Source organism: Centropristis striata, chromosome 9, assembly GCF_030273125.1.
Source record: "Centropristis striata isolate RG_2023a ecotype Rhode Island chromosome 9, C.striata_1.0, whole genome shotgun sequence".
Classification (NCBI taxonomy): domain Eukaryota; kingdom Metazoa; phylum Chordata; class Actinopteri; order Perciformes; family Serranidae; genus Centropristis; species Centropristis striata.
Window position 1 is genome coordinate 39,245,818 of NC_081525.1, and position 13,209 is coordinate 39,259,026.

At 36.5% G+C, this 13,209-nt stretch overlaps 1 protein-coding gene across 1 annotated transcript in view; it reads left to right on the top strand.

Moving 5' to 3' along the window:
- Positions 1 to 13,209, top strand: part of polrmt (polymerase (RNA) mitochondrial (DNA directed)) — a 90,422-nt gene that overhangs the window by 17,732 nt on the left and 59,481 nt on the right. The window contains exons 6-8 of the mRNA XM_059341990.1: positions 3,473 to 3,622; positions 7,654 to 7,821; positions 9,068 to 9,238. Coding sequence (XP_059197973.1) covers positions 3,473 to 3,622; positions 7,654 to 7,821; positions 9,068 to 9,238 — 489 coding nt within the window. The remainder of the gene's footprint in view (positions 1 to 3,472; positions 3,623 to 7,653; positions 7,822 to 9,067; positions 9,239 to 13,209) is intronic.

Sequence of the window (13,209 nt, forward strand, 5' to 3'; positions counted from 1 at the left end):
TGTGGATATTTTGTGTGTGTGTGTGTGTGTGTGTGGATATTTTGTGTGTGTGTGTGTGTGTGTGTGTGGATATTTTGTGTGTGCGTGTGTGTGTGGATATTTTGTGTGTGTGTATGGATATTTTGTGTGTGTGTGGATATTTTGTGTGTGTGTATGGATATTTTGTGTGTGTGTGGATATTTTGTGTGAGTGTATGGATATTTTGTGTGTGTGTGTGTGCACGTGCGCGTGTGTGTGTGTGTGTGTGTCAGTAGCAATCAGCAGTTTTTATCTTCAGCGTGTGTGTGTGAAACTATTCTTTTTGCTTCTTAGTGAAATGTGGAACAGGTCAGATGTGACTGCTCCATTACTGGCCTCTGATTGCATTTGTCGGCTGGTTATCTGACTGTGACTGTGACTTCCTGGCAGGTTTATTTAATGACTGGAAGTCTGTCCAAATAACTGGTCCACTAGATAACAGAGGAGCAGACTGGGAGGTCTCTGGAGGATTCTGAATCAGTGTTAGCAGCAGACACACAATCTAATTAGAATATTGTTTGTTGTTGTGAGATGGAATTTTGATTAAGCTGATGCTCGTACAAAATGCAGTTTGATCTAGTTTCAACTTGTCACCAGAGATTATATGGTATTCTATCATTTGATTATTATTTCCATCTGGAAGCTGGCCTGTATGTGTGCCCATTTAATCAAACATTTTCATTTTGCTTAGCTTGCAATACTGAAAAGTAGTTTGTTGACTCCTCAGTTTCTCAGTCAAATCGTCTTAATCCATTCAGTGTATACGCTGTTTGGCACAGAAGGGACAAGAAAAACAAAATTTGAGTTAATTCAGTTTCACAAAGCATTCAAATAAAACGGCACAGCAGTATTTTAATAATACTGCAGCACAGTTCTTCTTTCTCTAGACCTTTTTTGCTTTTGTTTGTACACCAAACACTTCAAGTTTGTACTTTCAAAACTATCGTGGCAGCACATTTTCCCCTGGTCGACTGATAATGTGGTGCTATTGTAGCTTCGCAGCTCATTTATTGTTCTGAAGTTGTGATATTGTACAAGAGCTGTCTGGTGAGCAGTTTATGTGGCGCAGTAACTTAAGTTTAGCTCTGGCTGCTCTCCATGCTCCATCTCTCTGAGTCCTGATTTACAGTCTATCCTCTCTGCTGTCTATAAGGTTATAAATGTTCTTAGTGCTGTACGACATCCACTCCTGCAACCTTTCTACCACATGTACAGATAATAACCTGAGGACTTGTTGCCCTGGCAAGGTCACTACCTCAGTAAACTATAATTAGGGCCTCGGGGCAATCTCCCCAGCACTGGTCCCATACAGCAATATCTGTAGGGACCAGTGCTGCACTACTGTTATACTGTGGATTTCTTCTTCTTCCTCTTCCGGACGCAGTTTCGTCCCGCTACTAGTCCTACAACTTGAAGAGTTGCAGGACAAATTATATATCAAAACATGCGGTTTGATTGGGACCAGTGTGCTATTACTTTTCTCTACAGAATACGAATTTTTCACGATGTAAGTCGCGAAAAACTGCCCAAAATTTTGCATTGAAATGAATGGGACGGCCGACAAAAAATGAGCGAAAAAGAACAATAATTGGAGTTTTTTAAACGTCTACTCCTCCGGCATAATTTCACCTAGAGACTCCATTTAAACTTTAAACAGTAGACACAAGTCTTGTGTATCGGTGTATTAATCCACGTTTCGATAGGTCATATAGTTTTTTATCAATCCCTGTTCAATGACCATGATCATTTTTGGAGAAATTCTGAGATTATAATGGGTGTGTATTGCACGGAATGTTCGTGTCACAGTGTGTGACATCATCACCAGAGTGTAGAGGGAGAGAGAAAATTGTCAAAAAATAAATTTTAAAACTGCGCTCCAGGCCGCAAATTTCACTCTACAGAAATAATTTATACATAGAAACGTAGGAAAATTAGTCTTCTCCCTCACAATCCTCTGGTAAAGCTGTCAGAGTTATAGTTTGGGCGTAGGACGCACAGATTCGCCACCAACACCACCAACAGCCTCATTGGCTCCCATATTAAAAACGCAGGAAGATTTCGGAAAAAGGGAGATGGAACAGTTTTTTTAGATCGCTCTAACAAAGCTATTTTTTCATTTTTCTTAAAAAAAATCACATGTAGATGTTCAGGAAGAACTCAGGACGCTCAAACTCAAACAAGACAGGTTGTTTCCTCTTTGCATGTAATTGTCCCACTTTCTCCAGAAAGAATCTCCTTTGTCCTTTTGCAGTCTTATAGTGCAAACCAGTTAGATCCGGTGGGGGCTGTGAGGAGCAATTCAGATTATCAATTTTGGCTTTAGTAGACAACTTTACTGGATTTTTTTCTCATCGTGCAACTAGGAAACTCCAAAGTTCTCCATCCAAGCTGTGGGTCTGATAACCTAAATGTTCAGTCAATTTAGGAAAAAAATAAACTGAGAAGTCTTTGTTTGCTCTATGGCAATACTGAGTCAAAGCTTGTGAGATTAAAACTCAAAACTCAACTCATTGTCTTGGCAGCAGTCTGTTTTATAACTTGGCCTTCGCTCAGTGGCCTGGAAAGGTTCTTTTTATTTCTTGCCCTGAATTGATCCTCTTAAAACAAAGCTTATCGCCAGCGATGTGTTGGAGAAACTTCAAGTAATCAAATAGTTACAATAAAGCAGGTAAGAGGTGCTTAAAATCAAGATCAGGGTCTTTCAAACTTGCTGTCTCTAGAGCAGAGGTGTCAAACTCTGGCCCGTATAATTATATTTGGCCTGTTTTAGGCCAAATATAATTATTATTATTATTATATTATTATTATTATTATTATTATACAGCGCAAATAATACTACAAATCCCAGAATGCTCTGCTGGTGTTTTGGCTTGAACACAGTAGATCAGTGTGGAGCAAACTGAGCAACAATTAAAGTTGTCTTTATGCACTTTTTCTTGCTAGTCCAAGGCTTGAATGGCTGCACATTCATTGAAGGATATTATTATTAGTCATTTGGTTTATTATTGTTATTTTATTCTTACATTTATTTTTAGCCTGTAGAAAAAGATTACTGTTACATTTAAATTTAAAGAAGGCCGCATATAAAATAAAGGGACATACGATTTTTATTTAAATTTTATTTAAGAAATGAATGCCGTTGATGTGTTTGTTTGTTTTATTTGATTTTCGATTTTGCATGTTTGCAATATTAAGTTATATCAAGCTTTGCTTGTTCCATTTCGTTTGAACTTGTTTAGGTCCATTTTTTCAATAAATATCAATGTTGGCCTGCCACTTTGTCCAAGTTTTACATTTTGGCCCACTGTGTATTAGAGTTTAACACCTCTGATCTCCTCTCGAGGTTTCAGCACAGGACAGCAAAGTCCACTAACGTCATACAGTAGGATGCATTCATTATATCTCTGTTTATTTCTGTTTTTCTCACTGTTGTTTGTTTGTGTGTGTGTTTTAGAGGGTGGACCACCGTTACCCCAAAGTGGATTTCACTAGGGAGGAGCTTCAGGAGCGTTTTAAACGTCAGCTCAGCTTGGAGCAGGCGTGCATCGTCACCATCGACTCTGTGGAAGCTGCCAAGCCCATCACTGAGAACATGGCCAGAATGGTAAACAAACCAACCTGTTGCCTCTCTTCTTCTTCTTCTTCTTCTTCTTCTTCTTCTTCACCCCACTGTCTAAACACTGAGCGGCTGGAAATGTGGATCTAAGGTTCTGTGATGTGGAAAATCTACAAATGAATGTTTTGGAGTTGGTAGTGGACGATTGCTTGGTCTAAAAATCTATTCATTTATTCCGAAATTCATTATTCTTAACGGATTATCCAAACTTGGGTTGCGGGGGGCTAGAGCCAGTCCAAGCTGACATACGCTATCGGTCAAAAGTTTTAGAACACCCCAATTTTTCCAGTTTTTTTATTGAAATTCAAGCAGTTCAAGACAAATGAACAGCTTGAAAGGGTACAAAGGTAAGTGGTGAACTGCCAGAGGTAAATAAAAAAAGGTAAGCTTAACCAAAACTGGAAAATAATGTACATTTCAGAATTATACAAGTAGGCCTTTTTCAGGGAACAAGAAATGGGTTAACAACTTAACTCTATGGAGTCTTGGGCTATTTTGTCCATTTTTTAATTCTTTTCATGTCTTTGTAAGTCCTTTTGGTAATTTTGTGTCTTTTTTTTTTTTGTCATTTTGTGTCTTTTTTTGGTCATTTTGTGTCTTTTTTTAGTCCTTTAGTCCAACATAAAATGTGATTTTGAATCTTTTTTTTACTTTCAAAACACTATCATGCTCAATAAAGAATTTTAAATGTTGCAAATGTGCATTAATTTCAGAGTACACTGAAACATTAAACTGCATAATTTTCAATAAATTCTGGAAAAGTTGGTGTGTTCTAAAACTTTTGACCGGTAGTGTAGCTTCATTCATTTATGCTGGAAGAACATCTTCTTGTTTGTGCTTTAACTTTGTCTCTTTAAAACAATCCTGTAGGTTTCCTAAAATATCCAACATTCTGGCTCACAGTACAGAAGCAGAGGGTTTGTTTATCCTGGCAGTCATCTTTTCTGTTTGGAGTGATTACACTAATAACACTATTTACGTAGTGATTATCTATTAACATTTTTTTTTTGTCTACCCATTGTGTCCTATGAGCGAGGATTCTTTTTTTCTCTGATATAAACTTGATAATAATATGCATTTAGGCCGGGCAGGTTAGCAGAAGAAACATGATATTCCTGTGGTGTGCCTTCTTTCCAACTCTGGCATTTACAGTCCGGCCTGGCTCGTCTGCTCTGCAGATGGGCTACGTGGGAAGCGAGCGGGCTGAGAGTCCCTGGTGGTCAGGAAGCATTTACAGACGGGCAGGGCAGAATAATAATGTATTGTAATGGAAGCCTCTGGAGACAAAGAGAGCAAAGTCACCTCTCCATCCACAATCCAGACTGTCTCCGCTTCACTCAGACTGGATAAAACTCTCCAACTACAGAGATACAAGTTCAGCAGAGAACATATATACACTACTGGTCAAAAGTTTGAGAACACACCAACTTTTCCAGAATTTAATTGAAAATGATGCAGTTTAATGTCTCAGTTTACTCTGAAATTAATGCACATTTGCAACATTTAAAATTCTTTATTGAGCATGATAGTGTTTTGAAAGTAAAAAAAAAATTCAAAATCACATTTTATGCTGGACTAAAGGACTAAAAAAAGACACAAAATGACAAAAAAAGACACAAAATGACCAAAAAAAGACACAAAATGACACAAAATGACTAAAAAAAGACACAAAATGACAAAAAAAAGACACAAAATGACTAAAAAAAGATACAGAATGACCAAAAAAAGGAAACAAAATGACCAAAAAAGACACAAATTGACCACAAAATAATCAAAAAAGACACAAAATGACCAAAAAAGACACAAATTGACCAAAAAAGACACAAAAGGACCAAAAAAAGACACAAAATGACAAAAAATAGACACAAAATGACAAAAAAAGACACAAAATGACTAAAAAAAAGACACAGAATGACCAAAAAAAGGAAACAAAATGACCAAAAAAGACACAAATTGACCACAAAATGATCAAAAAAAGACATAAAATGACCTAAAAAGACACAAAATTAACAAAAAAAGACATTAAGTGACCAAAAAGACTAAAACGACCCCAATTGGGGTCCCGACCCCAAGGTTGAGAATAGCTGCTCTAGAGTGGCATCAGTCTTCTCATGTAACTCTTGGCAAGAAAGCGAGTTAAGTAGATAGTATTTCCCAAACTATTAGTTTAACTCAGTCAGAAATGAATGATGAATGGTGGTTTATCATTGATAAATTGTATACCTCCCAGCAGAAAGCCCTCTAAGGAGCCAAGGCTCTGGAATAGTTCCTTCCTTCTAGTTTTAGTCTGAGATGAATCAGTCTGTGGCCCAGTTGTGTTCCTCTCAGAAGGATCGTCTGTTTCCTCCCTGTCATCTGGAGGAATCTGGGCCAAACAAACCTAATCTATAATATATATATATATATATAATATATATATATATATATATATATAATAACAAAACAGAATGCACGCTCATGCTTCACAATCCCTCCGTCCACTGAGAGGAGGCCCCATCTACTGCTGCACCATTTATAATGACGCTCTAGTTCAGAGGTGTCAAACTCTGGCCCGTGGGCCAAATTTGGCCCGCAGTATAATTATATTTGGCCCGCGAGGAAATACCAAAATATAATACTACAAATCCCAGAATGCTCTGCTGGTGTTTTGGCTTGAACACAATAGATCAGTGTGGAGCAAACTGAGCAACAGTTAAAGTTGTCTTTATGCTCTTTTTCTTGCTCGTCCAAGGCTTGAATGGCTGCACATTCATTGAAGGATATTATTATTAGTCATTTGGTTTATTATTGTTATTTTATTCTTACATTTATTTTTAGCCTGTGGAAAAAGATTACTGTTAAATTTAAATTTAAAGAAGGCCGCATATAAAATTACGGAAGCCCTGAACCTTGTTATTTCGAGATCATATCTCGTTATTTCAAGATATTATCTCATTATTTCGAGATAACACACCTATGTAAAAAAAACATTTTTTTTTTTTTTTTTTAATTATTTTTCTTTTACATAGGTGTGTTATCTCGAAATAACGAGATATTATCTCGAAATAACAAGATAACATCTCAAAAAAAAATTTCTTCACTTGCGGTTCAGGGCTTCCGTATAAAATAAAGGGACATACGATTTTTATTTAAATTTTATTTAAGAAATGAATGCCATTGGTGTGTTTGTTTGTTTTATTTGATATTCGATTTTGCATGTTTGCAATATTAAGTTATATCAAGCTTTGCTTGTTCCATTTCGTTTGAACTTGTTTAGGTCAATTTTTTCAATCAATGTTGTCAATGTGTCCAAGTTTAACATTTTGGCCCACTGTGTTTTTGAGTTTGACACCCCTGCTCTATTTGGTTCATGCAGTATGTGATGAAAGAGCGTTGGTGCTAGTTTTGGATTTTTCATTAGTTTTAGTTTTAATTTTGTTGTGAATTTTTGTTTTCAAATTCAGTTAGTTTTAGTTAGTTTTTAGAGTGAGTTTTCTAGTTTTAGTTTAGTTTTTATTTTTTGAAAATGCTTAGCTTTAGTTTAGTTTTTATTAGTTTTAGTGTTAGTTTTAGTTTTTTTGTAATGGGCTATGTGTTGGTGCGAGATTCAAAGATTCATAATAAATATTGCCTTTATTTCCTTTGGTTTATCATCTCAGCCCCAATAAGGTTATTAACTCTTACAGTTCTGGTGTTTTGTATTTTGGTTCTAGTGTAAACATCCCAGTCTCAGTAAACATATTCACCATGTGTTGCATGTTCAAATAGAAACACTGAATTATGAATGAAAAAAGTTGACAAAAACTAAGGACATTTTCACTATAATTTTAGTTAGTTTTAGTTAGTTTTGTAACCACACAATACAGTTTCAGTTAGTTATCGTTTTTTTAAAAACTCTAGTTTTTATTTTTATTTCAGTTAACGAAAATGTTTTTTCAATTCTAGTTTTCGTGATTCCGTTAGTCTTCGTTAACTATAATAACCTTGCTGGCAGCCACTGTCAGGAGGTGAGGATGACTCCCAGTTGTGTTTCCTTTCAGAGGGAGCTGCTGGAGGAGCAGCGGGCCCAGTGGAGGAAGGTCCTCCTCCAGGCCCTGAAGGAGAGTAAGATGATCCTCGCTAAAGCCAACAACAAGGTCCACAGGCTCAACCTCTACCCCCTCCTCTGTGTGCTGGAGGATAGAGAGTATGTTGACATCATGTTGCAGGTAATTCACACCAGCTCACCCAGCCTCCCGCTCCATTAACCCATTAAGGCCTGAAACGCCTGGAAAAACATGCCTGTAAAATCTCTAAAGAAGCCCCTAAAACCTGAAGTTTTTCTGGAAATTCAACAGAAGATTTTTCAGCCTCTGTAGCAGATAGAAATGAAATTCAAAAAGTATTTGAGAGCTTGAGTTTATTAAAACGTCAACAATAACCACCTACTGTCATTTTACACACCCGTTTTCATCCCTATATCGTGTGAAGACATGCTTTTTATATTTGATTTTGAAGTGTTTCATGTTTGAAGATTGTTTTATTTCTTCACACATCCCATTCTATATTTTTACTCCGCTGAATGAAATGCAAAACCTTTTCCTATTTGTATGTATTTTGATGACTTTAAAGTTATTTGACCCCCTCAATTGATATCCCCCATCTCGACCCTTAAAGAAGTTTTGTATATTAATTGGAAGTAAGTTATTAGCTGCTTTCAAATCAAATCAAATCAAATCAAACTTTATTTATATAGCGCTTTTCATACATAAAAATGCAACACAAAGTGCTTTACAAAAAATAAGAAAAAACAAACAATAAATAATAAAAATGACAAAACCCACCCCTCCCTCCCCCACATACACATCTGTAAGTATACATACACAAACATGCACACACGCATTTAGTCATGCACGCACACAAACACACTCAGACTCACACACAGCACATATTGATTGACAGTGTACATTTTTTTGAATAACTTTGTACATTATTTGTGCTGTTTGGAATTTAATTATGTCTGTTAGTTTTAACAATTTTGATTGTAAGAAAAGTGAGTGAGTGTGTTCCAAATAGCCTGCTTTGTGTATTATCCGTATTGCTTTTTTTTTGTAGAATAATTAGTGATTTAATTGAACTCATGTAATTATTGCCCCAGATCTCGACTTGACATTGCTGATGTGCAATACAACCCAACCACAAAACACAAATCAAGTGTCTGACGGTGACAACAGCTGCAAAAGCATCAGGCTTTATGTTTGGCAGCAAAGGGGAGGATGCTTTGATCAGATCCCTTTGCTTCCCACACAGACACAGAATGTGATGTTAATTCTGAAAAGACCAGTTTTGATTTCCACTTTGATTTCCCCTCTGACTGAAGGATTGCTTTTTCATTAAAACTGAATCTGATGTGCCAAAAGATCAGCTTATTGTGACAGAATTTTAACATGTGTTTTCTTCTGTTTGACATTTCAGAGCATCGCCACCCTGCCTCCCGCTGGAGACTCACTGAAGAACATAGCCAACATTCTGGGCAACAGTGTGTACACCAAGTACTGTGTGCGGCAGAAGCACCAAAATCAAATGGTGGAAAAGTTGGGCAACATATACAACGCTTACACAGACCTGCTGGCCAAAGATACAAAGGTAAAGAAATCATCATGTGCCACGTCTTCTTGTATATGTACTTATTGGGGATGCATCCATCCGATATCACATATTGGGCCGTTACTGACTCAAATAGGTTGATTAGGTATCAGTTTAACCCATTAAGGCCTAAAGCGGCTGGAAAAAAGTGCCTGGAAAACCTCTGGGCGATTTTCAAATGACCCCCTAAAACCTGAAGTTTTTCTGGAAATTCAACACCTACTAAATAATAGATTTTTCAGCCTCTGTAGCAGATAAAAATGAAATTCAAAGAGTATTTGAGAGCTTATACCCGTGGCTTTCATACGAAGTTGAGTTTATTTGTCCAAACCTTCAATAAAGTTTTTAAAAAAATCAACAAACTCAGCAAATGTTACATTTGACTGAATAAAAAATCCTATGCATAATACTAATACATGCCCATTAGCAAGATGCTAACATGATATGACCACTGGAAGAACAAGACATAGTTCTCATTAGCCTAATGTAATAATAAAAAATATATATATCATAATAATAATAATAATAAATAATAATAATACATTTTATATATTGCACTTTTCAGGGTACTCAACGACGCATAAAGTAATAAAATACATAAACAGTCATGATTTCTTATATCATCATCACAATCAATTAGCCTATTATTATTATTATTAATATTAATATATTATTAATAATATTATTATTATCTCCAGATGGCCACAAATCTGTCTGTTCTTCGGTGAAAATATGTCGTCTAAAAACATATTCCTCATCCATAAATCTGGTCGATTGGTTCCGAGGGTTCAAAGTTCAGATCAGCAATAAAATCATCGGCGCTGTTTTCATCTAGATCGCTTCCGTCACTTCCTGCTGAGCTCCTCCGCTATAGATATATATATATATATATATATATATATATATATATATATACCTCCGCTATAGTCGTCTTCCTCCATAATTTAAAGTTCTGGAAAAGTCCCATGATGCATTGCGACACTCCCGCATGTATTCTGATCATGATTCTGATGCATTTCATTGGCCAAGAGACCGAAAATAGGTGGAAAAAAATACAAACACTACAAAATGACGTATCCTCTGTCCCGGCCTTAATGGTAGAGTGACGCAACAGCGCTCCCGGTTTTAATGGTAGAAATGCGATAATGCTTTCCCGGCGTCAATTGGTTAATGCCACAATAATAGCTATTGACATACTATATTTATTGTAGTGCATAGTAGACACTGTAGAGGTGCAAACTGAAATATTGCAGATCATTGCTTTAACTCTAGTTACATGTGGAAAAAAAAACGATTTAAATCCTATTTGCAGAATCAAATAATTCACAACCTGTGGAGCTGAGCTGACGTCCTCTGTGTTTAGTGTGTGTGGTTGGTTTTCTTTATTGCAAAGCGCTGCATTTGTTTTATGTCCTAGAAACCATGCTGAATGACTCATGATTGATTTACTCTGAAGTCTAAGATATTATGCTTTTGTGAAGTTCAGTGGACTGAAAATGAACTTTAGACTGAGTTGCCATAAACTCTTTATTAAGCGCTTTGTAGAAAAGTTTTGGAGTCCCGACACCACGGCCAGTATCACTGACTCAGTGTTCCACCATGTTCTGGTTGTTCTGGTACACTGGGGAGGAAAAACGCTGATGTCATCAAGACTGTAATGAGCAACAGCTCATTATACTCTAGTTATACTAGGAGATAGTTAAGGTGTTTGTTTACATGCAGCCTTTGTAGTTAAAATGATGCCTATTATTGTGTTTTTTGTTGTTGTTATGACACAAAACATCCAACTTCTTACTAACAAATCTGAGGTCCAGATGATGTTTTTATTCTCTTGGATCATCCTTTTCTTGGAGGCTCCCTCGCTTTGGCTGAAACTTTAATACATTTTGGCTTTTTACAGTATTTATCACATTTCTTGAAACATGAAAGCTATCTTTTGATTAGTTCACAAAAAAAGTTCCTGTTCTGACAAGATATTTTAGGTCTGACTATCAAAACTAAGATCTTGGGAGGCTTATTGTGCGGAGTGATGACTCAACTCAACTCAACTCAACTCAACTTTATTTGTAAAGCACTTTAAAACAACCACAGCCGCAACAAAGTGCTGTACATAAACCATAGACTGTATATAAATAATGGACGTAGTCACCGTGACGTCACCCGTTGGTTTGTGGCCCGTTGGAAGCCTCGAGTTCAGCGTTATACTCGTCGCCATCTTGTTTCCGATACAGGAAGCAGACCATATTTGGACTGTGGAGGAGGAGAGGGATCTGATCACTGACTACAGCCTCTCTACACCTCAACCTGACTGAGAGAAGCTGCTGCTAACTCATGTTAGCATTAGCTGGAGCATTAACTTGGATGCTAGTTTTGGCTAGCAAAAAAACAAAAACAAAATGTATCTTTCTTACCTCAGAAAACTGAGCAGCGACTCCTTGGAGTGTCTGTTAGTCCAACCAAACACTGAACAAGACATTTACTGAACAAAACGTTCAAATAAACTGTCATTAAGTGAAAATACAGTGAAAGGGTCAAAGTTAGGAGACCAAACCGCTAAACGTCCTCTTTTCTATCTATATAACGTTATATATAACTTTATTGACACGTTGCCGTGGATACGCATTGTTCTGCTTCTCTCCTGGTGACGGCTCGCCTTGTCAGTGACCTGTCAATCAAAGGTAGCCCCGCCCCAGATCATACGATTCTTTATCTTCTATTTTCTTCTAAATGGGGCCATTATTAGAACTATTGACATCAAATTGTCTTGAAGATTTTTTACTAGTGATTGAGACCATAGTGTTGTCCCTGAAAATTTTTTCTGAGGTAATAAATCAAGTGAGAAGTTTTCAAATTTAGCACTGAAATTAATGGGCAGATTTCTTTTGCAGCCAAACTTAGCACCCCCTACTGGAATTTTCGGTGAATTGCAGGCTTTATGCACTTCCTGGTGGCCTCCATGCTCAGACACGGAGATTGCCGCCTGACATAAACAAACAGAACAAGAGACAATAAAATAAATAAAACAGGAAATAAACACTAAAATAAATAGATTCATTGCTTTTTAAAAGACAATTTAAAAAACAATAAATAAAAGCAAACCATAAAACATTTTAATACATTTTGGCTTTTTACAGTATTTATCACATTTCTTGAAACATGAAAGCTATCTTTTGATTAGTTCACAAAAAAAGTTCCTGTTCTGACAAGATATTTTAGGTCTGACTGTCAAAACTAAGATCTTGGGAGGCTTATTGTAGAATCAACCTGGTCTCACAGAAATCCGTGAAATAGCCACGGATTCGCTTAACTCAAAATCCGTGGAATAGCCACGGAATCGCTCAAATTTCCGTGAAACTGACACGGATTTCGCTACAATGCAAGTTAATGACAGTCATATCCCGTGGCTATTCCATGGATATTTGTTCCTATTGGTTTGTTCCAAGTCACGTGACTTTCAAGGTCCCAGCGGTCAGAACAAAAAACATGGCGGACAGTTCTCTCATTTTTAGAGAAAAAATCAATATTTTGACTTTGTTTCTGCATAAAATTGGATTTTGATCACATTTGTAGCAAGAAATATATGTTTTATTTTCTAAATATTCACTCAGTGAATGTACATAATCACTTTGTGGTGAAGATCTCGCCAGAAAAATATGACTGTCATTAACTTGCATTGTAGCGAAATCCGTGTCAGTTTCACGGAAATTTGAGCAATTCCGTGGCTATTCCACGGATTTCTGTGAGACCAGGTTCTGTAGAATAGAATAGAACTTTATTGTCATTGTACAAGACAACAAAATTTTGTTTGGAGCAGTCCTCCTCCAGTTGCACAGTTCAAAATATTGATATTTATATCAATATAGAAAAATACTTAAAACAAAACACAACATTATCAACATTATCAACATTATCAACGGTGTCAGCAATATATGTATAAATCACAACCTTGGCAGATTTTTTTCCCTTTTTCT